The 27,996-nt window shown below is 41.3% G+C and overlaps 2 protein-coding genes across 2 annotated transcripts in view; one reads left to right on the top strand and one right to left on the bottom strand.

The window, feature by feature from the left end:
- Positions 1-101: 101 nt before the first annotated feature.
- The window catches only part of LOC133536470 (phospholipid-transporting ATPase ID-like), a 118,152-nt gene continuing 90,257 nt past the window's right edge, over positions 102-27,996 (top strand). Inside the window, exons 1-7 of the mRNA XM_061877020.1 lie at positions 102-10,825; positions 11,078-11,129; positions 11,682-11,733; positions 16,327-16,462; positions 16,562-17,888; positions 17,987-18,113; positions 22,574-22,683. The gene's annotated coding sequence lies outside the window, so the exon portion shown is untranslated. The remainder of the gene's footprint in view (positions 10,826-11,077; positions 11,130-11,681; positions 11,734-16,326; positions 16,463-16,561; positions 17,889-17,986; positions 18,114-22,573; positions 22,684-27,996) is intronic.
- Positions 8,666-27,574, bottom strand: LOC133536472 (ras-GEF domain-containing family member 1B-B-like). The gene is made up of 9 exons (XM_061877023.1): positions 27,411-27,574; positions 22,778-22,840; positions 22,151-22,665; positions 19,833-19,916; positions 18,561-18,663; positions 14,760-14,839; positions 14,481-14,648; positions 8,886-9,009; positions 8,666-8,805 (listed from the first exon to the last, which is right to left on the bottom strand). Exons 3-9 carry the CDS (start codon positions 22,292-22,294, stop codon positions 8,699-8,701), a joined length of 810 nt encoding a protein of 269 aa, XP_061733007.1. The 5' UTR covers positions 22,295-22,665; positions 22,778-22,840; positions 27,411-27,574; the 3' UTR covers positions 8,666-8,698.

The raw sequence follows: 27,996 nt of genomic DNA, 5'->3' as shown, positions 1-27,996 counted from the left end.
TGACAGTAAGATGGATGTTTGTTTTGAATGCTGTATATTTATTGTTGGCCATTAGATATTTTCTATTATATTGAAAATAGGTATTATAATTCTGATAGACTTTTGAGTTTATTTCAAACATGCATGCATATAACATGATGCATCACACATGCATGCATACATGATACATCACACATGCATGCATACAACATGATGCATCACACATTCTTGCATACAATATGATGCATCACACGTGTACACACAACATGATGCAGCACATATGCATGCAAACAACATGATGCATTATACATGCATGCATACAACATGATACATCACACATGCATGCATGCATACAACATGATGCATCACACATGCTTGCATACAACATGAAACATCACACATGCATGCATACAACATGATGCATCACACATGCATGCAAACAACATGACACATCACACATGCATACAACATGATGCATCACACATGCATGCAAACATGATACATCACACATGCATGCATGCATATAACATGATGCATCACACATGCATGCATACAACAGGATGCATCACACATTCTTGCATACAATATGATGCATCACACGTGTACACACAACATGATGCATCACATATGCATGCAAACAACATGATGCATTATACATGCATGCATACAACATGATACATCACACATGCATGCCTACAACATGATGCATCACACATTCTTGCATACAATATGATGCATCACACATGTGTACACACAACATGATGCATCACATATGCATGCAAACAACATGATGCATTATACATGCATGCATACAACATGATACATCACACATGCATGCCTACAACATGATGCATCACACATTCTTGCATACAATATGATGCATCACACATGTGTACACACAACATGATGCATCACATATGCATGCAAACAACATGATGCATTATACATGCATGCATACAACATGATACATCACACATGCATGCATGCATACAACATGATGCATAACACATGTGTGCATACAACATGATGCATCACACATGCTTGCATACAACATGATGCATCACACATGCATGCATGCATACAACATGATGCATCACACATGCATGCAAACAACATGACACATCACACGTGCATGAATACAACATGATGCATCACACATGCATGCAAACATGATAAATCACACATGCATGCATACAACATGATGCATCACACATGCATGCATACAACAGGATGCATCACACGTGTGCATACAACATGATGCATCACACATGCGTGCATACAACATGATGCATCACACATGCATGCAAACAACATGATACATCACACATGCATGCATGCATACAACATGATGCATCACACATGTGTGCATACAACATGATGCATCACACATGCATGCATACAACGTGATGCATCACACATGCGTGCATACAACAAGATACATCACACATGCATGCAAACAACATGATGCATCACACATGCATGCAAACAACATGATGCATCACACATGCATGCATACAACATGATACATCACACATGCATGCATGCATTCATACAACATGATGCATCACACATGCATGCATACAACATGATACATCACACATGCATGCCTACAACATGATACATCACACATGCATGCCTACAACATGATGCATCACACATTCTTGCATACAATATGATGCATCACACATGTGTACACACAACATGATGCATCACATATGCATGCAAACAACATGATGCATTATACATGCATGCATACAACATGATACATCACACATGCATGCATGCATACAACATGATGCATCACACATGCTTGCATACAACATGATACATCACACATGCATGCATGCATACAACATGATGCATCACACATGCATGCAAACAACATGACACATCACACGTGCATGAATACAACATGATGCATCACACATGCATGCAAACATGATACATCACACATGCATGCATACAACAGGATGCATCACACGTGTGCATACAACGTGATGCATCACACATGCGTGCATACAACAAGATACATCACACATGCATGCAAACATGATGCATCACACATGCATGCATACAATATGATGCATCACACGTGTGCATACAACATGATGCATCACACATGCGTGCATACAACATGATGCATCACACATGCATGCAAACAACATGATACATCACACATGCATGCATGCATACAACATGATGCATCACACATGTGTGCATACAACATGATGCATCACACATGCATGCATACAACGTGATGCATCACACATGCGTGCATACAACAAGATACATCACACATGCATGCAAACAACATGATGCATCACACATGCATGCAAACAACATGATGCATCACACATGCATGCATACAACATGATACATCACACATGCATGCATGCATTCATACAACATGATGCATCACACATGCATGCATACAACATGATACATCACACATGCATGCCTACAACATGATGCATCACACATTCTTGCATACAATATGATGCATCACACATGTGTACACACAACATGATGCATCACATATGCATGCAAACAACATGATGCATTATACATGCATGCATACAACATGATACATCACACATGCATGCATGCATACAACATGATGCATCACACATGTGTGCATACAACATGATGCATCACACATGCTTGCATACAACATGATGCATCACACATGCATGCATACAACATGATGCATCACACATGCATGCAAACAACATGACACATCACACATGCATGAATACAACATGATGCATCACACATGCATGCAAACATGATACATCACACATGCATGCATGCATACAACATGATGCATCACACATGCATGCATACAACAGGATGCATCACACGTGTGCATACAACAAGATACATCACACATGCATGCAAACAACATGATGCATCACACATGCATGCATACAATATGATGCATCACACGTGTGCATACAACATGATGCATCACACATGCGTGCATACAACATGATGCATCACACATGCATGCAAACAACATGATACATCACACATGCATGCATGCATACAACATGATGCATCACACATGTGTGCATACAACATGATGCATCACACATGCTTGCATACAACATGATACATCACACATGCATGCATACAACATGATGCATCACACATGCATGCAAACAACATGACACATCACACATGCATGAATACAACATGATGCATCACACATGCATGCAAACATGATACTTCACACATGCATGCATGCATACAACATGATGCATCACACATGCATGCATACAACAGGATGCATCACACGTGTGCATACAACGTGATGCATCACACATGCGTGCATACAACAAGATACATCACACATGCATGCAAACAACATGATGCATCACACATGCATGCAAACAACATGATCCATCACACATGCATGCAAACAACATGATACATCACACATGCATGCATGCATTCATACAACATGATGCATCACACATGCATGCATACAACATGATGCATCACACATGCATGCATACAACATGATGCATCACACATGCATGCCTACAACATGATGCATCACACATTCTTGCATACAATATGATGCATCACACATGTGTACATACAACATGATGCATCACATATGCATGCAAACAACGTGACACATCACACATGCATGAATGCAACATGATGCATCACACATGCATGCAAACATGATACATCACACATGCATGCATGCATACAACATGATGCATCACACATGCATGCCTACAACATGATGCATCACACATTCTTGCATACAATATGATGCATCACACATGTGTACACACAACATGATGCATCACATATGCATGCAAACAACATGATGCATTATACATGCATGCATACAACATGATACATCACACATGCATGCATGCATACAACATGATGCATCACACATGTGTGCATACAACATGATGCATCACACATGCTTGCATACAACATGATGCATCACACATGCATGCATACAACATGATGCATCACACATGCATGCAAACAACATGACACATCACACATGCATGAATACAACATGATGCATCACACATGCATGCAAACATGATACATCACACATGCATGCATACAACATGATGCATCACACATGCATGCAAACAACATGACACATCACACATGCATGAATACAACATGATGCATCACACATGCATGCAAACATGATACTTCACACATGCATGCATGCATACAACAGGATGCATCACACGTGTGCATACAACAAGATACATCACACATGCATGCAAACAACATGATGCATCACACATGCATGCATACAATATGATGCATCACACGTGTGCATACAACATGATGCATCACACATGCGTGCATACAACATGATGCATCACACATGCATGCAAACAACATGATACATCACACATGCATGCATGCATACAACATGATGCATCACACATGTGTGCATACAACATGATGCATCACACATGCTTGCATACAACATGATACATCACACATGCATGCATACAACATGATGCATCACACATGCATGCAAACAACATGATACATCACACATGCATGCATGCATTCATACAACATGATGCATCACACATGCATGCATACAACATGATGCATCACACATGCATGCATACAACATGATGCATCACACATGCATGCCTACAACATGATGCATCACACATTCTTGCATACAATATGATGCATCACACATGTGTACATACAACATGATGCATCACATATGCATGCAAACAACATGATGCATTATACATGCATGCATACAACATGATGCATCACACAAGCATGCATGCATACAACATGATGCATCACACATGCATGCATACAACATGATGCATCACACATGCATGCCTACAACATGATGCATCACACATTCTTGCATACAATATGATGCATCACATATGCATGCAAAGAACATGATGCATTATACATGCATGCATACAACATGATACATCACACATGCATGCATGCATACAACATGATGCATCACACATGTGTGCATACAACATGATGCATCACACATGCTTGCATACAACATGATGCATCACACATGCATGCATACAACATGATGCATCACACATGCATGCAAACAACATGACACATCACACATGCATGAATGCAACATGATGCATCACACATGCATGCAAACATGATACATCACACATGCATGCATGCATACAACATGATGCATCACACATGCATGCATACAACAGGATGCATCACACGTGTGCATACAACAAGATACATCACACATGCATGCAAACAACATGATGCATCACACATGCATGCATACAATATGATGCATCACACGTGTGCATACAACATGATGCATCACACATGCGTGCATACAACATGATGCATCACACATGCATGCAAACAACATGATACATCACACATGCATGCATGCATACAACATGATGCATCACACATGTGTGCATACAACATGATGCATCACACATGCTTGCATACAACATGATACATCACACATGCATGCATACAACATGATGCATCACACATGCATGCAAACAACATGACACATCACACATGCATGAATACAACATGATGCATCACACATGCATGCAAACATGATACTTCACACATGCATGCATGCATACAACATGATGCATCACACATGCATGCATACAACAGGATGCATCACACGTGTGCATACAACGTGATGCATCACACATGCGTGCATACAACAAGATACATCACACATGCATGCAAACAACATGATGCATCACACATGCATGCAAACAACATGATGCATCACACATGCATGCAAACAACATGATACATCACACATGCATGCATGCATTCATACAACATGATGCATCACACATGCATGCATACAACATGATGCATCAAACATGCATGCATACAACATGATGCATCACACATGCATGCCTACAACATGATGCATCACACATTCTTGCATACAATATGATGCATCACACATGTGTACATACAACATGATGCATCACATATGCATGCAAACAACATGATGCATTATACATGCATGCATACAACATGATGCATCACACAAGCATGCATGCATACAACATGATGCATCACACATGCATGCATACAACATGATGCATCACACATGCATGCAAACAACATGACACATCACACATGCATGAATACAACATGATGCATCACACATGCGTGCAAACATGATGCATCACACATGCATGCAAACAACATGATACATCACACATGTGTGCATACAACATGATGCATCACACATGCTTGCATACAACATGATACATCACACATGCATGCATACAACATGATGCATCACACATGCATGCAAACAACATGACACATCACACATGCATGAATACCACATGATGCATCACACATGCATGCATGCATACAACATGATGCATCACACATGCATGCAAACAACATGATGCATCACACATGCGTGCAAACATGATGCATCACACATGCGTGCATACAACATGATACATCACACATGCATGGATACAACATGACACATCACACATGCATGCAAACAACATGATGCATCACACATGCATGCAAACAACATGATGCATCACACATGCGTGCAAACATGATGCATCACACATGCATGCATACAACATGATGCATCACACATGCATGCAAACAACGTGAAACATCACACATGCATGCAAACAACATGATGTATCACAAATTCCAGTTCCTCTTTTCAACATGTTGGAAAAGGAGTAGGAAGAAGCAGAGTTTATTTAACCTTACCACCTTTTCCTTTCCATAGCAGTTGCTAAAACTTTTGTTCACTTCCTGTCCTCAATTTATTCACAATATACTCCATAAGTAATCACAATAAAAATAAATAAGTAATACTCGATGAAGTAAGTTACATTTCATTAAGTGAGATGAGTAAGATTATTTAGAAAATGAATGGATGGATGAAATAAATTCAGAATGTTGATCTTGGTTCTTCTTGTACTTTGTAAACACTTTAAGTTTGAAGAGTTTCTCGAAGTGTTGTTGTTGATAATAGAGGTCTATTATTGGTATCGTTCATTATCAATAGCGATATTTCTATTGGTATTTGTATTGCCGCAGTGTAATAATGCTCATTGTCATTTCCGTATTATTGTTTATTTCGCTAACTGCTTCTTTGCGATCACTTTTACCATCATATTTGTACTTACTACTTACAGTAAAACGCCGTAAAAACGACCGTAGATTTTACAGTAAAACATTGGGGAAAAAAAACATTGTACATTTTATGGTCAAATTTTAGCAGCTATACTTTACTCTCAAATATATATACCGTATTTTCTTGAATTGCCGCCGGGCATATAGTATGCGCCTGCCTTGAATTACTGCCGGGTGGAACTCGCTTCGCAAAATAATTAGCGCATGCTTAGTATTACCGCCGGGTCAAACTCGTGACGTCACGAGTGACACTTAGTCAAGTTATTTCAATAATTTGAAATCGCATTAAGGGAAGAAGATTAAGAGCTATTCAGTAGGATTTAAGGTCCAAGCTATTGAATGCTTAAAAGAAAAGTAAGCAGCTATGTTTTATTAATATACCTGTGGAGCTGACGGTCCGACAGTCAGGCAGGGGACGCACAAGATGGCGGCGAGCGAGCAGAGAGGAGGAGCGGAAAAGCGACCTGGGCTGAGGTTTTATTGAAAAATAAACAAAGTCAAACTGCTCAAGCTATGTCCTTCCTTGGTGGTCCTGGGAACCCGCAAGACGACGGCTTGAGAGCCTCACAATACCGTAGTTACGTCTGTCAAATATGAGTCATTAAATGACTCCCGCCTCCTGGTGGTAGAGGGCGCTAGTGATCCTTCTTGCGACGATTCGGCTGCAGAAGAAGTGAAATGAGTGACGTGAATTGTGTTGGGACGGATATGACGCGGCGGGTGCACGACGGACCTTTTAGGATGGAACACCTATGCTGGCTTTGTAAACAACCGGGCTGAAATAAAGCATGTTCCAGTCCAAAATACCCAGTGTACTATTCGTACAATAACACTTCATGGTGGCAGCGGTGGGATAAAGAGATCACCCACAGAGCAGAACGGGAGGGGGAGTTGTCCAAGGATAATTCTGTCGTCGTCCGCACTCGAGGAGCCGAGCTAACTGGACATTCAATCAAAGCAGGAGGTAATAAAGGAATATCTCCATCGAGACAGAGAGACTTTTAAAACTGAAGAAAGATAAGGAAGACTTCTGTAAACAAGTTATCGATGCTTTTGATCAGAAGGAGCTGGCATGGATTTCATTTATAAGTAAAGGTAAGACCATAATAACGTTTTTTTTATGAAATGTGCTTTTCATGATGGTATCCTTACATCACACTTAATTTTTTACTGCATGCCTTTGGTAAGTGCCAGAGTGAGAAGAGGTTTTAAAATAATTAGCACATGCTTACTTTACCGCAAGTCTTTGGTAAGCGCAGGAGTGAGAAGAGGTTTTAAATTAATTAGCTCCCCGGCGGCAATTCAAGAAAATACGGTATTTTTCTTACAGTGTATGTAAAAATATATAACAATAAATAATTGTGTAATGAAGCAATTTAAAATGTATATATTATTCAATGTTACTTGAATAATACACAATGAAAAACAGTTTGACGCCCCTGTTATAGATTGTTCTAATTAGCTACTCTAAAGATGCAACAAAAAAAAAGGATCTGCATTGAAATAAATAACATTTTATTATACAAATTATTTATTTATTTTGGGGAAGTTTAAAGAATCTTTTGAAGGCTCTTTTAAAAGATCGACGGTCGTCCTTTTCCACATTGCCTTTGCTCTCCTTGGAGGTCAGATGGAGCTCTGCAGAGACAAAACAAACACAATTTCAATTCATTGAGATCCGACGTAAAATAAGACGTTAGCGGGCGGCAGGTTGTTACCTTCTTCAGTGAAGACTGGTGTTGTGATGACGTAACGGAGGACTTTGTCATCTCGGCTGAATGGACAGACGGCTTGACGCCAGAGCACAAAGTCACTCACCGGCTTTGCAATATCCCCAAGTTTCTAGACAGAAAGAAACGCTTAGCAGGAGTAAAATCAAAGTATATACATGTACAGTCGTGGTCAAAAGTTTGCATACACTTGTAAAGAACATCATGTCATGGCTGTTGTAGACAGGCTTAGGAGGAGGGGGAGAGGAGATCAAGGGGGGCGAGTGAGAGGGGGTAAGAGGCGAAACTTCCGTAGTCTGGTCAGATCAACTAGGGCGATGCGATTTGAATGTGTCGTGCATAGATCTGGTCTCCCAAAGCTTTGGTATTAAAATATCAAGATACGCAACTCTGTCTCAGGATTCATTTAAAACCAGCTTATGTGTCATCAAACGAACTCTGGGGGGTGACCGGCTGGTTCCGTGACCCGGATACCTTACCCCCTCTCACTCACCCCCCCTTCTACTCCTCTCCCCCTCCTCCTAAGCCTGGGACATTTGAGATAAGAAGAGTGTTATGACTTCTCGCTACATTCCAACATTCAAGGCCAATACTTAGCTGTTCTAAAATATGACTAGGATTTAAAAAGATGTCTATCTCCATCACTGTCTTGACTCGCCAATAATTTCTACAACTCATATTTTGTGAGAGAGTGATCGAAGCACATATGGACAAAGATAAGACCTTCTGGAGGAAAGTTCTGTGGTCAGATGAAACAAAAATGGAGCTGTTTGGCCACAATACCCAGCAATATGTTTGAAGGAGAAAAGGTGAGGCCTTTAATCTCAGGAACACCAGACCTACCGTCAAGCATGGTGGTGGTAGTATTATGCTCTGGGCCTGTTTTGCTGCCAATGGAACTGCTGCTTTACAGAGAGTAAATGGGACAATGAAAAAGGAGGATTACCTCCAAATTCTTCAGGACAAGCTAAAATCTTCAGCCCGGAGTTTGGGTCTTGGGCGCAGTTGGGTGTCCCAACAGGACAATGATCCCAAACACACGTCAAAAGTGGAAAAGGAATGGCTAAATCGGGCAAGAATTAAGGTTTTAAAATGGCTTTCCCAAAGTCTTGACTTAAAAATTGTCATAGCGTGGACTTTGGGGTTGTCATGTCTGATCATTTTTTTGTTTGACCTTTGGACTCTTTAAGTTCCTGTTTGTTTTCACTCCCTTGTTTTGTTGCCATGGTTGCAAATTGTGTCCACCTGTCTCTGATTAGTGCTCGCCCGCTCACCTGCTTCTTGAGCACTAATCAGAGGCAGTATTTAAGCTCTTCTTTACCAATCAGTCGCCCTGGCGTCATTGTGATCTTTTCTTCCTCTGTGCTGACTTTATTCAGGCCTTGCCATGGTTTCGTGTTTCATGCCAAGCCAAGTAAGTTTTGTTTGAATTATGTTCATAGTCTGTTCATGCGTTAGTTTTGTTCCTCTGCCCAAGCTGTGAGCGCCTTTTGTTTGTATCTTTTTTTTTAGTTAAAATTAAATCATGTTTTTACCTAAACGTCAAGTTCCGACCCCCCCCCCAACCCTGACGGGTTTGTTTTTCCGGAATGCAAAGGAAAGTTGGCACGGGCAAGACGTGAAGGTAGGGACATATTTATTTATTACTATAAAAAAGGAACAAAAGGCGCGCACAAGGGGGATGTACAAAAATTTGCTAATGAAACATGCCAAGTAAGTTTTGTTTGAATTATGTTCATAGTCTGTTCATGCGTTAGTTTTGTTCCTCTGCCCAAGCTGTGAGCGCCTTTTGTTTGTATCTTTTTTTTAGTTAAAATTAAATCATGTTTTCACCTAAACGTCATGTTCCGACCCCCACCCCCCCACACCCTGACAGGTGTTTGTTTTCCCTGAATGCAAAGGAAAGTTGGCGCGGGCAAGACGTGAAGGTAGGGAAATATTTATTTATTACTATAAAAAAGGAACAAAAGGCGCGCACAAGGGGGATGTACAAAAATTTGCTAATGAAACATGCCAAGTAAGTTTTGTTTGAATTATGTTCATAGTCTGTTCATGCGTTAGTTTTGTTCCTCTGCCCAAGCTGTGAGCGCCTTTTGTTTGTATCTTTTTTTTAGTTAAAATTAAATCATGTTTTCACCTAAACGTCATGTTCCGACCCCCACCCCCCCACACCCTGACAGGTGTTTGTTTTCCCTGAATGCAAAGGAAAGTTGGCGCGGGCAAGACGTGAAGGTAGGGAAATATTTATTTATTACTATAAAAAAGGAACAAAAGGCGCGGACAAGGGGGATGTACAAAAATTTGCTAATGAAACATGCCAAGTAAGTTTTGTTTGAATCATGTTCATAGTCTGTTCATGCGTTAGTTTTGTTCCTCTGCCCAAGCTGTGAGCGCCTTTTGTTTGTATCTTTTTTTTTAGTTAAAATTAAATCATGTTTTTACCTAAACGTCAAGTTCCGACCCCCCCTCCCAACCCTGACGGGTTTGTTTTTCCGGAATGCAAAGGAAAGTTGGCACGGGCAAGACGTGAAGGTAGGGACATATTTATTTATTACTATAAAAAAGGAACAAAAGGCGCGCACAAGGGGGATGTACAAAAATTTGCTAATGAAACATGCCAAGTAAGTTTTGTTTGAATTATGTTCATAGTCTGTTCATGCGTTAGTTTTGTTCCTCTGCCCAAGCTGTGAGCGCCTTTTGTTTGTATCTTTTTTTTAGTTAAAATTAAATCATGTTTTCACCTAAACGTCATGTTCCGACCCCCACCCCCCCACACCCTGACAGGTGTTTGTTTTCCCTGAATGCAAAGGAAAGTTGGCGCGGGCAAGACGTGAAGGTAGGGAAATATTTATTTATTACTATAAAAAAGGAACAAAAGGCGCGCACAAGGGGGATGTACAAAAATTTGCTAATGAAACATGCCAAGTAAGTTTTGTTACCTAAACGTCAGAGGTAGCATGGCATGAAGTGAACTGAGGTAAAGTCGCCAGGCTGACTTCCTGGCAACTTTCAGTTTAAATAAGTGACATGATTAGTGAAAACAGGTCCGGACTCCAAATGTGACACGGGTGAAACTAATGGTTGCTATGGTGACAAAACCAGAGTGAAAAAGCAGGAACTGAGTGTCCAAAAAACAAACAGCGCATGGCCAAACAAAAACTTGATCAACAGACATGACAAAAACCTCTAAAGGCCTTAGTGGCCACATGCGTGGACAGCACCTTTTAGCTTTTATTTCCAAAATTGTGTACACTACTGAATTGAGTTCTTATGGCCGCCTATGTGGACACCTACACTGCCATCTGGTGGTCTCAGAAGAGTATAACATGCAATTGAATTTGGAATAAAAGTGTAAAAATAAGAATCAACATGTAACTAAACCAACCCAAGGCTGCCCTTTTATGGACAGAATTTCTAGGCGCAGTTGGGGGGATCCGGTTTAGTGGCTGCAGGATCAGATCTCTGCTTTTTGCAGATGACGTGGTCCAGATGGTTTCATCTGGCCAGGATCTTCAGCTCTCATTGGATCGGTTCGCAGAGTGTGAAGCATCTGGGATGAGAATCAGCACCTCCAAGTCCGAGTCCATGGTTCTCGCCCGGAAAAGGGTGGAGTGCCATCTCCAAGTGGAGGACTTCAAGTACCTGGGAGTCTTGTTCAGGAGTGAGCGAAGAGTGGATCGTGAGATCGGTGCGGCGTCTTCAGTAATGCGGACGCTGTATCGATCCGTTGTGGTGAAGAAGGAGCTGAGCCGGAAGGCAAAGCTCTCAATTTACCGGTCGATCTACGTTCCCATCCTCACCTATGGTCATGAGCTTTGCGTTAAGACCGAAAGGACATGATCCCGGGTACAAGCGGCCGAAACGAGTTTCCTCGGCCGGGTGGCGGGTCTCTACCTTAGAGATAGGTTGAAAAGCGGCTTCTCCATGTGGAGAAGCCGCTGCTTCTCCACATGGAGAGGAGCCAGATGAGGTGGTTCGGGCATCTTGTCAGGATGCCACCCGAACGCCTGACTAGGGAGGTTTTTAGATCACGTCCGACCGGTAGGGGGCCACGGGGAAGACCCAGGACACGTTGGGAAGACTATGTCTCCCGGCTGTTCTGGGAATGCCTCGGGATTCCCCAGGAAGAGCTGGACCAAGTGGCTGGGGAGAGGGAAGTCTGGGCTTCCCTGCTTAGGCTGCTGCCCCCACGACCCGACCTCGGATAAGCGGAAGAAGATGGATGGATGCATGTCACTAAACATGAAGTACACGTCTGTGTACTTATGGACTAAGTACATAATATCTGTCAGGCTTTCCCCTGACAGTTTGTCTATGTTTTAGTTTTCCTCTGTGTTTAGTATCTCCTGTCTAGTGCTCTTATTTTGTCAGCTTCCTGTCTTGTACCCCGAGTGCTGTGTTCCTCCTCAGCTGCGGCTGATTGGCACCTGGTCACACCTGTTGCCAATCAGCCCGCTACGTCTCGTGTCAGTGAATCATTGTTGTTGCCACATTTTGTCGTTGCTATCGTGTCGTTTTGTTACAGCTATTACCCGCCGTGCTACATTTTGTCCTGGTTGTCGTAGCGGTAAGCTGTTTCTGTTAGCAATTAGCTGTTTCCAGTTTGCTATCCTCTAGCTTCCATGCTAAAGTTCCTTGTTAGCTTCCATGCTAAAGGCCTTTTGTTTTTTATCCGCCCAGGTGCGCGCTTTTGGTTTGAACCCTTTGTTTGGTTTTGTCTTGGTATTTATATTAAAATCATGTTTGCTCACTCCATGCCTGCCTCCATCTCTGCATCTTGGGGTTCGTCACCAAATACCTGTGACAATATCGAAGGATGATTTTTAGTTTTTATTCTAATTAGGGTCCAATAAGCGCAAAGAGACATAAAAAAAAAGAATGTAAACAAACAGCTTGGGGCTTAAGAGGTTAATTGTGTGGACAATGCTGAAGAAACAAGTCCATGTCAGAAAACCAACACATTTAGCTGAACTGCACCAATTTTGTCAAGAGGAGTGGTCAAAAATTCAACCAAAAGCTTGTGGATGGCTACCAAAAGCGCCTTATTGCAGTGAAACTTACCAAGGGACATGTAAGCAAATATTAGGGGGGACGGCGTGGCGAAGTTGGGAGAGTGGCTGTGCCAGCAAACTTAGGATTCCTGGTTCAATCCCCACCTTCTACCAAACTCGCCACGTCTGTTATGTCCTTGAGCGAGACACTTCACCCTTGCTCCTGATGGGTCTTGGTTCGGGCCTTGCATGGCAGCTCCTGCCATCAGTGTGTGAATGAATGGGTGAATGTGGAAATAGTGTCAAAGCGTTTTGAATACCTTGAAGGTAGAAAAGTGCTATACCAGTATAACTCATTTACCATTCAACTAACATTGCTGTATGTATACTTCTGACCCAGAACATTTGCTCACATTTTCAGTAGAGCCATAATAAATTCGTAAAAGAAGCAAACTTCATGAATGGTTTTTGTGACCAACAAGTATGTGCTCCAAAATGTTCTGTTCTTTACAAGCGTATGTACACTTTTGACCACGACTGTGCATGCACGCTATTTGTCCACGTGTGTGCGCGTCTCTAACTGTGGACCAACCTCAATGTGCTGATTAGTACGACGCCTGTTGGCAAAGTCTATATCCAGAAGGAGGAAGTCTTCAATGAGGAGACTGAAGAAAGGTATGAACATGACTTCGGACTTCTCAGTGGCGTGGCACAGCACGCTCCGGTAATTCTCAAAGTTGTTGGACGGGTCCATCTGGTGCTGGAAGAGAGGCCGACACAGGTGGTTAGACCAGCAAGCAGACTGGGAGGCAGTGATAGTGAACTCCCAAGATGACATTCAGTACTTGCTGATGTGTTTTTTTTTTCTCACCTCTAGGATTTTTAACTTTTTCGTGTGGACTTTGTTGCAGTTATTTTTCATCTTGGAAACACAGTTCATGTTCATTCCAGCTGAAAGACGGAATCACAGATTTAGTGCAGGCCCATATCATCGCATATCAGGGTCAGCTAGGCCTCCTCTGCTGGCCTAACAACCAGGGATCATGATCAGAATTAAAGATAAAAGTATTTTTTTATTGACTTTCCTGTTATGGTTTGCAGAGGGGAGATGACGGCAACAGACACCAGGGAATATATATAGCTCTAACATTATTAATTATTTACATATATATATATATATATAAATATATATATATATATATATAATATATAATAGGGCTTCACGGTGGCAGAGGGGTTAGTGCGTCTGCCTCACAATACGAATGTCCTGCAGTCCTGGGTTCAAATCCAGGCTCGGGATCTTTCTGTGTGGAGTTTGCATGTCCTCCCCGTGAATGCGTGGGTTCCCTCCGGGTACTCCGGCTTCCTCCCACTTCCAAAGACATGCACCTGGGGATAGGTTGATTGGCAACACTAAATGGTCCCTAGTGTGTGAATGTGAGTGTGAATGTTGTCTGTCTATCTGTGTTGGCCCTGCGATGAGGTGGCGACTTGTCCAGGGTGTACCCCGCCTTCCGCCCGATTGTAGCTGAGATAGGCGCCGGCGCCCCCCGCGACCCCGAAAGGGAATAAGCGGTAGAAAATGGATGGATGGAATAATATATAATAGTACAAAACTGTCATGATCCGCTACCCGGATCATAGACTTTTGGGGATTTTTGAGTTTGTTTGTGCTCTTCCTTATTTACCTTGTTACCACGGTTTTCGTATTTGTTCCACCTGTTACATACGGTTGACGCGCACCTGTGTTTTGATTACTGCCCTTATTTAAGCCTGCCTTCTCCCTGTGTTTTGTCTGGATCTTTTGTTAGCTATAAGCTACACTCACGTTGGTATTTCTTCTATGTCTATAGTGAAGTGAAGTATATTTATATAGCGCTTTTCTCAAGTGACTCAAAGCGCTTTACATAGTGACACCCAATATCTAAGTTACATTTAAAGCAGTGTGTGTGGCACTGGGAGCAGGTGGGTAAAGTGTCTTGCCCGAGGACACAACGGCAGTGACTAGGATGGCACAAGCGGGAATCGAACCTGCAACCCTCAAGTTGCTGGCACGGCCCCTCTACCAACCGAGCTATGCTTGTGCTAAGTTTCGCCTTAGCTTCTCGTGCGCTCGGCACGTCATGTTCGGACTCTTGACTCACTGCTACGTTTAGCGTTAGCTTCCCGTGCATTGGCAAGCACTTTCTTTTGCCGTTTTGTACCGGTGTTATTTTATTTTTGTACATTAAACCAAGCTCTTACCTGCAATACTCGTCCGATTGGTCGATATTGCATCTTGGGGTGACAAAACGCGCATCATTATGCGCCTACCTCGTGACACAAAACAATACATACTAAACTAAGGAAAATGAGTGTGAACTTGATCCAAAAAGGAATGGGTGACAGACTATGTGAAGTATTTAGCTGAGGTGTGTGTTACCAAATGTTGTCAGAAGACGAGGAAGTCCAGGGGAGAGAGAAGTTTACAGGTCTGAGTCCAATGCGGGGGAAGTCAAGGATCAAGGGAGGCAGAGTCCAGAGGGAGATCCAGGGAGAAGTGAGACGCACAGGTCACTTTCAAGGCGGCGGAGGGTATGTACGCGAACAGAAGTTATATTCCGGCACGGCATGGCAGGTTGTGCGGGCTTATGCAGGCAGCTTGTTCATCCCAGGCACGTGTGCTGATTGCAGATCCCCTGCAGCTGTGCGGATGTTCGTTCGCAGCGGAGAGGGAACGCCCGTGGTGCTCTCACTGGAGCGCACAGATGGATGAGCGGTGGTGGCAGGAGTCTGAGCCGTAACATTTCCCTAAATATCGAAAATAATTCATATTCTCTTCATGTCATATTATGCTCTTTCCAGTGCTGTTGTTTTTAGGCTATAGAGTTTGTATCCAATCAGAATTCAGCTTGCTTATGTTGCCATGCTGTACCAAATCTGCCCGGGGCCTTCAGAATCAACAATGTCTGTGCACTGTAAGTGAACGGACACATACCGTTGATAGATAATTGCCATCTCTCTCTGTGGAACGCTTTTCCTGACCACCTGAGGGCCCCACAGACTGTGGATGCTTTAAAAAAAGGCTTAAAAACCCTTCTGTTTAAAAAAGCCCTTTTTTTTAGATATATGCATGCATACTAGTTCTAGCTATTAGGCTGTTCTAGTTTTTATTTGTGTTTATATTTATTTTTTTTAACACACTGTAGCACTGTTTTTTACAAATAAATTCTATTATTATTATGATAGCCAATCAGATCACAAGTTGTTGTCAGTAAGGCCTTCTAGCTGGCCTCACGCTGTGATTGGATACTCACTTGGGAGCCCCAAGTTTTATGATTTAAGTTCATTCCGAACTTGCTTACGGTTACAACATGATACATCCCAATTTCCAGTTTTGCCTTTAAAACATGTCGGGAAAAGGAGTAGGAAGAACTTAATCCTACCCCTTTTTTCATTTCATAGCAATTACTAACACGTTTGCTGACTTACTGTGAACAATTTAAGTCCAAAAATAATAAAGTTCTCAAGAATATAAGTATTAAATAGGTGACATGAGTGTGAATGTTGTCTATCTGTGTTGGCCCTGTGATGAGGCGGCGACTTGTCCAGGGTGTACACCGCCTTCCGCCCGAATGCAGCTGAGATAGGCTCCAGCACCCCCCGCTACCCCAAAAGAGACAAGGGGTAGAAAATGGATGGATGGATGGAATAAGATTATCTAAATTTAAATAAGGTTGGAAATCACAGTTCTTCTTCTTTGTTTCTGTAAACAACATGAGTTTAAACAGTTTGTAAAATTGGATCATATAACTACTTTGTTTGACTTAATCCGTTCCGTATTGTTACGGCTCGGACTCCTGCCTAAGCCAAGGACGCGCGGTGCGCGTATCCGCCCTGCAGCAGCCACCAGGTGCAATCATTTTCCAGCAATCAACACGCCTGTCCTTGATGAGCGATCTGCCTTCTTAAGCCTGGACAACCTGCCATCGCTCGCCAGGGTATAGGCTTCTGTACCTGTGTAAGCATCCTGTATCTGGCTTCCATCATGCGTACTCGCTCTTCTTCTGCGAGTTCCGTGTTTCCGTTGTGTCTGATGTTCCTGTTGTCTTCCCGCAGCGCTCCCCGTGTTCTCTTGTTGTTTCCCTCCCGGACTGCCCTTTTGGATTCTCGACCTCCCGCTTGGACACGTTCCTCTCGACGCCTCAACGGACTTCCTCGTTCCTTCGCTCTCGTCAACACTTTGGTAACACACACCTCAGCTAAACACTTCACATAGTCTTTCACCCATTCCCTTTTGGATTTAGTTCACACCATTTCCTTAGTTTATTTTCTATTGTTTGATTATCATATATATATGTATGGTTAATATATATATATGTATATATATTAAATAAATCTTTGGACATTACTGCCACCTGGTGTCAGTCTGCCGTCATCTCCACTTAGTAAACGCAACACATATTTCAATGACACACTAAATGTTTTAAGTGTTGTGCGTGCATACGAATGTTTTCAATTACATTTTTCTCTCAGGCTATATTTCTCTTCCTTTTTTGGGAAGGACTGTTGTACATTCTTGGCTCGCTGATCAAAGTAAATTGCTATGACGACAAAGAGTTATGGAATGTTAGCTCGCTGTCTCGAGAAAAAAAAAAAAAGCCGCAGAGTTGACGGTAAAAAAAATACTCACAAATGATAGCCATTAGGGAGTTAAAGTTGCCGATGTCCAAGCACTGCTGAGCCACATCCATGAAGAACTCTGCCACCTTCACTCGCTGCTTCTTCTTCTTTGGCTGCGATGAAAGAACACGAGCGTGAGACTCCAGAACAGGGGTGCCCACACTTTTTCTGCAGGCGAGCTACTTTTCAATTGACCAACTCGAGGGGATCTACCTCATTTATATATATCATTTATATTTATTTATTTATGAAAGAGACATTTTTGTAAACAAGTTAAATGTGTTTAATGATAATACAAGCATGTGTAACACATATAGATGTCTTTCTTTCACAAAGACAAGAATATAAGTTGGTGTATTACCTGATTCTGATGACTTGCATTGATTGGAATCAGACAGTAATGATGATAACGCCCACATTTTCAAATGGAGGAGAAAAAAAGTTGTCCTTTCTGTACAATACCACATGAAAGTGGTTGGTTTTTGGCATCTAATTCATCCAGCTTCCATACACTTTACAAGAAAAACATTGGCGGCAAATTCCGTAGCTTGCTTGATTGACATTCACGGCACCCGAGGGTCTTGTGAGATGACGCTGGCTGCTGCCAGTTCATTATTATGAAAAAATGACAAAGAGGAAGGCGAGAAACACTTTTTATTTCAACAGACTTTCGCGCCGTCCCTTCCGTCAAAACTCTAAAGGCCGACTGCACATTTCCTATCTTCACAATAAAAGCCCTGCTTCATGCCGCCTGCGCTAACAAAATAAGAGTCTCGGAAAGCTGGCGTGCACAAGTGATGTGCACGCCAGCTTTCTGAGGAATCGCTTGTGCACGCCAGTTTTCCGAGACTCTGTATTTAGTTAGCGCAGGCAGCATGAAGCAGGGCTTTTATTGTGAAGATAGGAAATGTGCAGTCGGCCTTTAGAGTTTTGACGGAAGGTACGGCGCGAGAGTCTGTTGAAATAAAAAGTGTTTCTCGCCTTCCTCTCGGTCATTTTTCATGATAATGATCTTGCAGCAGCCAGCGTCATCTCACAAGACCCCCCGGTACCGTGAATGTCATTTAAGTGACGTCTTGGTGAAGATTGATGATCACTAATTTTTAGGTCTATTTTTTTTAAAAGCCTGGCTGGAGATCGACTGACACACCCCCCGCGGTCGACTGGTAGCTCGCGATCGACGTAATGGGCACCCCTGCTCCAGAACAACATGCAGGAACTCGATGAAATGTTTGCACAATAACTCCGCGGAAACACCTGTGACATTAATGAGTGAACCTACCTTAGCGATCTCAGTGGCCACAAGGGAACTCAGTGTGTGGAACCAGTCCATGTACGACTCAACACTGCTGCTCTGACCTTTAGCCTGAAAGCATGTTAGAGAGAGAAAAAAAGGGGTCAAGGGTCATGTATGTGTGACCTACAACAGCCACTATTATTGTCCTTCTCAGAGTCTGTAAGAACACACACGTTATCATCAGAATATTCAACTCACTTTCTAAAAGGGTTGTCTCCATACTAATATTTTGGTACCGGTACCAAAGTGTATTTTGATACTTTTCTAAATAAAGGGGACCACCAAAAATGGCATTATTGGCTTTATTTGAACAAAAAATCTTAGGGTACATTAAACATATGTTTATTATTGCAATTTTGTCCTTAAATAAAACAGTGAACATACTAGACAACTTGTCTTTTAGTAGTAAGTAAACAAACAAAGACTCCTAATTAGTCTGCTGACGTATGCAGTAACATATTGTGTCATTTATACATCTATTATTTTGTACACATTATAAAGGACAAGCTGTAAAAACGGATTATTATTCCATTAATATCTGCTTATTGTCTGTTTTAACATGTTCCATCTACACTTCTGTTAAAATGTAATCATCTCTTATTTTTCTCTTCTTTGATACTTTAAATGAGTTTTGGATGATACCACAAATTTAGGTATCGATTTGATACCAGTGTCCAGGGACGTATTTCCTGAGTTTATAAACATTATGTAAATTTATTTAAAACAAAAAAAAAAATTTGGGATGCTAAAAAATATAGATACGCTCCTGTACTTGGTATCACTACAGTGGAATTTCCTGAGTTTATTAACATAATCCATCCATCCATCCATTTTCTACCGCTTATTCCCTTTCGGGGTCGCGGGGGGCGCTGGCGCCTATCTCAGCTACAATCGGGCGGAAGGCGGGGTACACCCTGGACAAGTCGCCACCTCATCGCAATATAAATTTAAAAAATCGATAAAAAATATCAATGTAATCATAGTAGTATCGACTAGATTACTTGGTATCATTACAGTGGATGTCAGGTGTAGAGCCACCCATGGCGTTTGTTTAAATTGTGACGCCGGTGAGCAATTGTATCCTCCTAGGATGAGTAGTAAACCATGTTTAGCTATTCCTCGTCCTCCAGTAAGAAACATACTTTATTTGTCACTAAAGAGCAGGGGTCGGGAACCTTTTTGGCTGAGAGAGCCAAGAAGCCAAATATTTTAAAATGTATTCACGTAAGAGCCATACAATATATTTTTAACACTGAAGACGACTAAAAGTGTGCATTTTTAAGCAAGACCAACATTTCTAGAGTATAATATAATATAATTATTATTTGTAATAATGTTGTTATTCTGAAGCTAACTTAGGAGGGGGCGTGGCCTGCAAGTCTGCAGCGAAGCGGGGTGTTGCCAGGACCGGCCTCGAAATCAGCGACAGGTGTGTAAATGGCCCACCTGGGCCTTGTTGAGGAACCCCCAAGAAGGCTATCCCTACACTAACCAATAATAAATACATTATTTCTTACCCTTAAGGCAACTTCTTGAACAGGTGCGGTAGAAACAGGATGGAAGGATTCAAATGCATGAGCATTTTTATATTTTTAACATTCTTTTTAACACTGCGATTAGAAGTGGAATTATTCATTACTTATCGTCTTAAGCAGTGTCAGCTCAGATTTATCCGAGAGCCAGATTCAGTCATCAAAAGAGCCACATCTGGCTCGCTAGCCATAGGTTACCTACCCCTGCTATAGAGGTAAAGATTACTGATTTAGAAGTAGCTAAAACACTGCGGATGGACATTAGCCGCTAACCAACTAGCCATGTCTTAAAGCACCTCTTCCTGAGGTTGTTTCAGTGTTATAACTTCACCTTTATCTTTACTTTTTAAGCCAAAATTAGTCCGTTCTCCCTTTTCTGTCTACACACTGTGTCTGCTTGTAAGTACTCTGTGTGCGCGCGCTGCCGAACATGCTCCTCTGCTTGTAAAACCAGTAATGTCACGCCAGTACTTTTCAAACAGAGTATAGTACCATTTTTTTCTTCATTAGTACCAAGATACCATACCAGTCCTGGTATACTGAACTACGCTATTCTGTAGAAGGGAATCGATTCCCAACGACCAGGGTTTAGGTTTGTTTTTTTTCACTTTTTGCACTGGCCTTACAAAAAACAGCAAAAAGAAGAGGGCATGTATCACGTTCATAACACAGCATTGGAGCATTCATATGGTTGATGTACACTCCGTGTACATCAACCATATGATTTGCCTGAGAAGCTGGACAGGACAAAAAAAAAAAAAAAGTAAGTACTCTGTGTATTTGCGCTGCCGAACATGCTCCTCTGCCCGTAAAACCAGCAATGCCACGACGTGACCACGCACCGTCATGCCTGTGAAAAAAAAATATGGTGAACCAGTATTTTTCCAACAGAGTATAGTACTGCTTTTGATTCATTAGTACTATACTAGTACCAGTATACCGTACAACCCTACTTTCTCAGAAGGCTAGGTCATATGTTACTGTCAGAATACTTTTCCGGTGCAAAAAATACATATGGAGACCTTGTGCGTAAAATTACCCTTTAACCCAGGTGATAATACTGCAAATAACAACTGTTGTACTTAGCTGTTTTTAGTTTGTGAGGAGAAAAAAAGTATTGCAACCACCAACATTTCCATGTGAACATCATCCCACGCTGAGTAAGCTCAATTTTTTTTTTTACATTTGTTTCAGAAGGAGGACTTAGACCGGAGCCCGCCTTTTTCTAATGACCGCTTCAGGAAGGCGGGGTGTCCCACGCCACCACCGCGTACAGCTGGTTGTTGCTGTTGAGGATAACACACGTAAGTCAGGATGATTGAAGTCACGCCTGGTTGTAATGTCGTGTTAAGTGCGGACGCACACAGACGTAATACGTAACAATCACTGCACACCTACCTTAGGTTCCTTCCTGGCGAATAGCTGGAGGAATTCCTCAGGCCCAATAAAACTCATCTTGTCCTATGAGGGGAAGAACAAAATAAAATAATTAACCAACTGGATGAGGCAATTCCTGAAGGGATTGCATGTGAATGCTCCAATGCTGAAGTTGACCTGAAATGCTGACAGTATGAATGTAAGAATAGTGTCAGAGTTAGTTGGTGACGAACCCCAAGATGCAGAGAAGAAGGCAGGCATTAAAAGAGAAAACATGATTTAATATAAATACTAAAACAAGAACAAACAAAAGGGGTACAACAAAAAGCGTGCATGAGGCGGATAACCAACTAAGAGAGCTAGCATGGGAGCTAGAAAACAAAAGGAACTGAGCATGGAAGCTAGCAAAAACAAAAAGGGGCCCAGCGTGGAAGCTTGCGGGTAGCGAGCAGGAAAACAGAAGTCGTACTTGTAATATGAAAACAATCTGGAAGAAACAGTAAGCTACAAACATCTAACAAATATAGCTTACCGCTACGCTGCAAAGACACGACAGGAGCGATAATACATGACAGAAGCGAGATGCAATACGTGACAATAATCCAGCACTCGACTGGAGGACAAAACAGGTTCAAATAGGAGCGGGCTGATTGACACCAGGTGTGGCTAGGTGCCAATCAGCCGCAGATGAGGGGAAACAGTGCTCAGGGAGGAAGACAGGAAACCAACAAAATAAAAGCGCTGACAGGAAATACTACACACACAGGAAAAAACTAGAACACAAACAAACTGGCAGAGGCAAGCCTGACAAATAGTTTGAATGTTGAAGAGTTTGAATTTCCAGAGAAAACGGAATTTGGTTTGGAATTTGGGAAAGTGTTAGTTGGATGTATTGAATGTGTTGAAGGTTGGAATCGGTTGATGAATGTGCAACTTGTGGAAGTTGAAAAAATGGACAATTCATTTTGAATGGGGAAAATATTCCCAAAAACTGGGAATTCTTTGAAATTAAAAAAAAATGTTGAAAAAGAGCACACAATTTTAGGCTGAATCTTCTGAAGTTGGAACGGTTTGATTCGTGGGAATTGTGAACTTTGAAAAATGTCCCATTCATTTCAATAGGAATTTCATGGACATTTTTGGGGAAAATGTGAAAAGACTTGAAAGTTCTGAATGAGTGGAAATGGTTGGTGTTGGAATTTTTCAGATCGGTCGAGAAATGTTGAAACAGTAACATTTTTAATTGAGAATTGGTGTTATAGAATTCCTGGAATTTCTGGAAAACTGTGAATGTTTCCCGATCAAAAAACAATTGAGTTTGTTGTCCTGAGTAATAGGAATGTTTGGACGGTGGAACGGTTAAAGTGGGTTAAAAAAAGTGGAATGAAGTAGTTGCAAGACAAAAAGGTCAAAAAAGAGTTTGAGAAAAAGGGAATTCTGGGGATTCCTGGAATTTTTTTGAACTTATATTTTGACTGTCCAGGATGAGTGGAATGTGTTGAAGGTGGAATGGTTTGAATCAGTTGAAGAATGTGCAACTTGTGGAAGTTGAAAAAAATGGACAATTCATTTTGAATGGGGAAAATGTCCCTGAAAACTGGGAATTCTTGGGAATCTAAAAAAAATTGCCAAAAAAACAGCACACAATTTTGAACAGGCCAAATATTTTGAAGTTAGAACGGTTTGAATCGGATGAAAAATGTGGGAATTGTGGAACTTTGAAAAATGTCCTATTAATTTCAATGGGAATTTTATGGAAATTTGGGAATTTCAGGAAAAGCAGGATTTTTGGGGGAAAATGTTAAAAGACTTGAATGTTCGGAATGAGTTGAAATGGTTGGTGTTGGAATTTTTTTAATTGGTCAAGAAATGTTGAAGTAGTAACATTTTTCATTGAGAAATGGTATGATGGAATTTCTGGAAAACTGGGAATTTTTCCAGTTAAAAAAACAATTGAGTTTTTTTGTCCCGATTAATAGGAATATTTGGACGGTGGAACGGTTAAAGTGGGTTGAAAAAGGTGGAATGGAGTAGTTGCCAGAAAAAAAGGTTAAGAAAGAATTTGAGAAAAAGGGAATTCTGGGGATTCCTGGAATTTTTTTGAACTCATAAAAATTATATTTTGACTGTCCAGGATGGGTGGAATGTGTTGAAGGTGGAATGGTTTGAATCAGTTGAAGAATGTGCAACTTGTGGACGAAGAAGAAAAAATGGACAATTCATTTTGAATGGGGAAAATGTCCCTGAAAACTGGGAATTCTTGGGAATGTGGGAATTTTACAAAAATTGTCAAAGCAAAGCACATAATTTTGAACGGGCCAAATATTTTGAAGTTAGAACGGTTTGAATCGGATGAAAAATGTGGGGATTGTGGAACTTTGAAAAATGTCCGATTCATTACTATGGGAATTTTTGGGGAATTTCGGGAAAAGCGGGATTTTTTGGGGGAAAATGTTAAAAGACTTGAATGTTCGGAATGAGTTGAAATGGTTGGTGTTGGAATTTTTTTAATTGGTCAAGAAATGTTGATGTAGTAACATTTTTAATTGAAAAATGGTATGATGGAATTTCTGGAAAACTGGGAATTTTTCCAGTTCAAAAAACGATTGAGTTTTTTTTTGTCCTGATTAGGAGGAATATTTGGAGGGTGGAACGGTTAAAGTGGGTTGAAAAAGGTGGAATGGAGTAGTTGCCAGAAAAAAAGGTCAAAAAAGAGTTTGAAAAAAAGGGAATTCTGGGGATTCCTGGAATTTTTTTTAACTTTATTTTGACTGTCCAGGATGAGTGGAATGTGTTGAAGGTGGAATGGTTTGAATCAGTTGAAGAATGTGTAACTTGTGGAAGAAGAAGAAAAAATGTTCATTTTGAATGGGGAAAATGTCCCTGAAAACTGGGAATTCTTGGGAATCTGGGAATTTAAAAACATTTGTCAAAAAAGAGCACACAATTTTGAACAGGCCAAATATTTTGAAGTTAGAACGGTTTGAATCGGATGAAAAATGTGGGAATTGTGGAACTTTGAAAAATGTCCCATTTATTTCAATGGGGATTTTATGAAAATTTCGGGAAAAGTGGGATTTTGGGGGGAAAATGTTAAAAGACTTGAATGTTCGGAATGAGTTGAAATGGTTGGTGTTGGAATTTTTTTAATTGGTCAAGAAATGTTGAAGTAGTAACATTTTTCATTGAGAAATGGTATGATGGAATTTCTGGAAAACTGGGAATTTTTCCAGTTCAAAAAACAATTGAGTTTTTTTTGTCCTGATTAGGAAGAATATTTGGACGATGGAACGGTTAAAGTGGGTTGAAAAATGTGGAATGGAGTACCGTATTTTTCGGACTATAAGTCGCGTTTTTTTTTGTAGTTTGGCCTTTTTTTTAATCCATCCATCCATCCATCTTCTTCCGCTTATCCGAGGTCGGGTCGCGGGGGCAACAGCCTAAGCAGAGAAACCCAGACTTAAGTGGCCTTTTTTTAATTTATTTTTTTGGGGGGGTTTGGCCGGGTCTCAGCCCCCCGCTAGACTGTGAAGAAGACTGCGACTTATCGTCCGAAAAATACGGTAGTCGTCAGAAAAAGGGTGGAAATATGTCTTTTGAAAACTAGGAATTCTAGAAAATCTTGGAACTGTTTTGAACCTGGAAAAGGGGTAGTTTGAATATCCAAGTTGAGTGGAATATGTTAAAAGTGGAATGGTTTGAATTGTTTGAAAAATGTGGAATGGAGTACCGTATTTTTTTGTTTTTGTTTGGCCATGTCTCACCCCCCCGCTGGACTGTGAAGAAGACTGCGACTTATAGTCCGAAAAATACGGTAGTCGTCAGAAAAAGGGTGGAAATATGTATTTTGAAAACTAAGAATTCTGGAAAATCTTGGAACTGTTTTGAACCTGGAAAAGGGTAGTTTGAATATCCAAGTTGAGTGGAATATGTTAAAAGTGGAATGGGTTCCCCCCGGGTACTCCGGCTTCCTCCCACTTCCAAAGACATGCACCTGGGGATAGGTTGATTGGCAACACTAAATTGGCCCTAGTGTGTGAATGTGAGTGTGAATGTTGTCTGTCTATCTGTGTTGGCCCTGCGATGAGGTGGCGACTTGTCCAGGGTGTACCCCGCCTTCCGCCCGATTGTAGCTGAGATAGGCACCAGCGCCCCCCGCCACCCCAAAAGGGAATAAGCGGTAGAAAATGGATGGATGGTTTGAAATGGTTGAAAAATGTGAAAATGTTGGACGTTTGAAAAATGGCTAATGCATTTTGAATGGGAGAAATGTCAAGGAAAACCTGGAATTCTGGGAAATCCGCGCATTTTTGGAATTTGTCAAGGGAAAGCCCGCAATTCCCGAATAGGCTGAACAGTTTGAAGTTGGAATGGATTGAATCGGATGAAAAATGTGGAAGGTAGAGCGCGCAAAAATCTGGAGAAGAAGAAGAGGAAGAAGAAGAAGAAGAATAAAAAAACATGTGTGAATGCTTTGGAGCATTCACACAATTATTAACAAGAAAAACATAAACAATAATTAAACGTTTTTTTTGTTACCCACATTCTCATATTTACTTAAAAAGTGGTGTTATTATACAACTTTATACACTGTAAGTTTATTATGATACTATGAACCCCCCCCACAAAATACAAATAACAAATTGGTGCTTACCAGTTCAATGTGTGTGAGCTGTTGGGCGAGGATGACCGGGTCATGGCACACACCGAGGATGCCATTTGGCTTGGTTGCCAGGTTCAGTGCAGCTTCCTCATACAGGTGAAGTGCTGTCAGGCGTTTGGTAAGACGCTGGGTCGTTTGCATCATGTCTCGCCACGAATACTGGTGAAGAAAATGAAGTCAAAAAACATACACAATACTTTCCTCTTTGGTCCTGTAGGACACCACGTCCACAGTTTCCAAAAACGATTTGAAATGTGGACTCGTCAGACCACAGAACACTTTTTCCACTTTGCGTCAGTCCATCTTAGATGAGCTCGGGCCCAGCGAAGCTGGAGGCGTTTCTGGGTGTTGTTGATAAATGGCTTTGGATTTGCATAGTAGTTTTAACTTGCACTTACAGATGTAGCAACCAACTGTAGTTACTGACAGTGGTTTTTTGAAGTGTTTCTGAGCCCACGTGGTGATATCCTTTACACACTGTTGTGGGTTTTTGAGGGATCGAAGGACTGTAATATCATCTATTATGTGCAGTGATTTCTCCTGATTCTCTGAAACTTTTGAAGATATTACAGACTAT

Source organism: Nerophis ophidion, linkage group LG17 (assembly GCF_033978795.1).
Source record: "Nerophis ophidion isolate RoL-2023_Sa linkage group LG17, RoL_Noph_v1.0, whole genome shotgun sequence".
NCBI lineage: Eukaryota > Metazoa > Chordata > Actinopteri > Syngnathiformes > Syngnathidae > Nerophis > Nerophis ophidion.
This window is presented reverse-complemented; position numbering and strand designations above follow the sequence as displayed.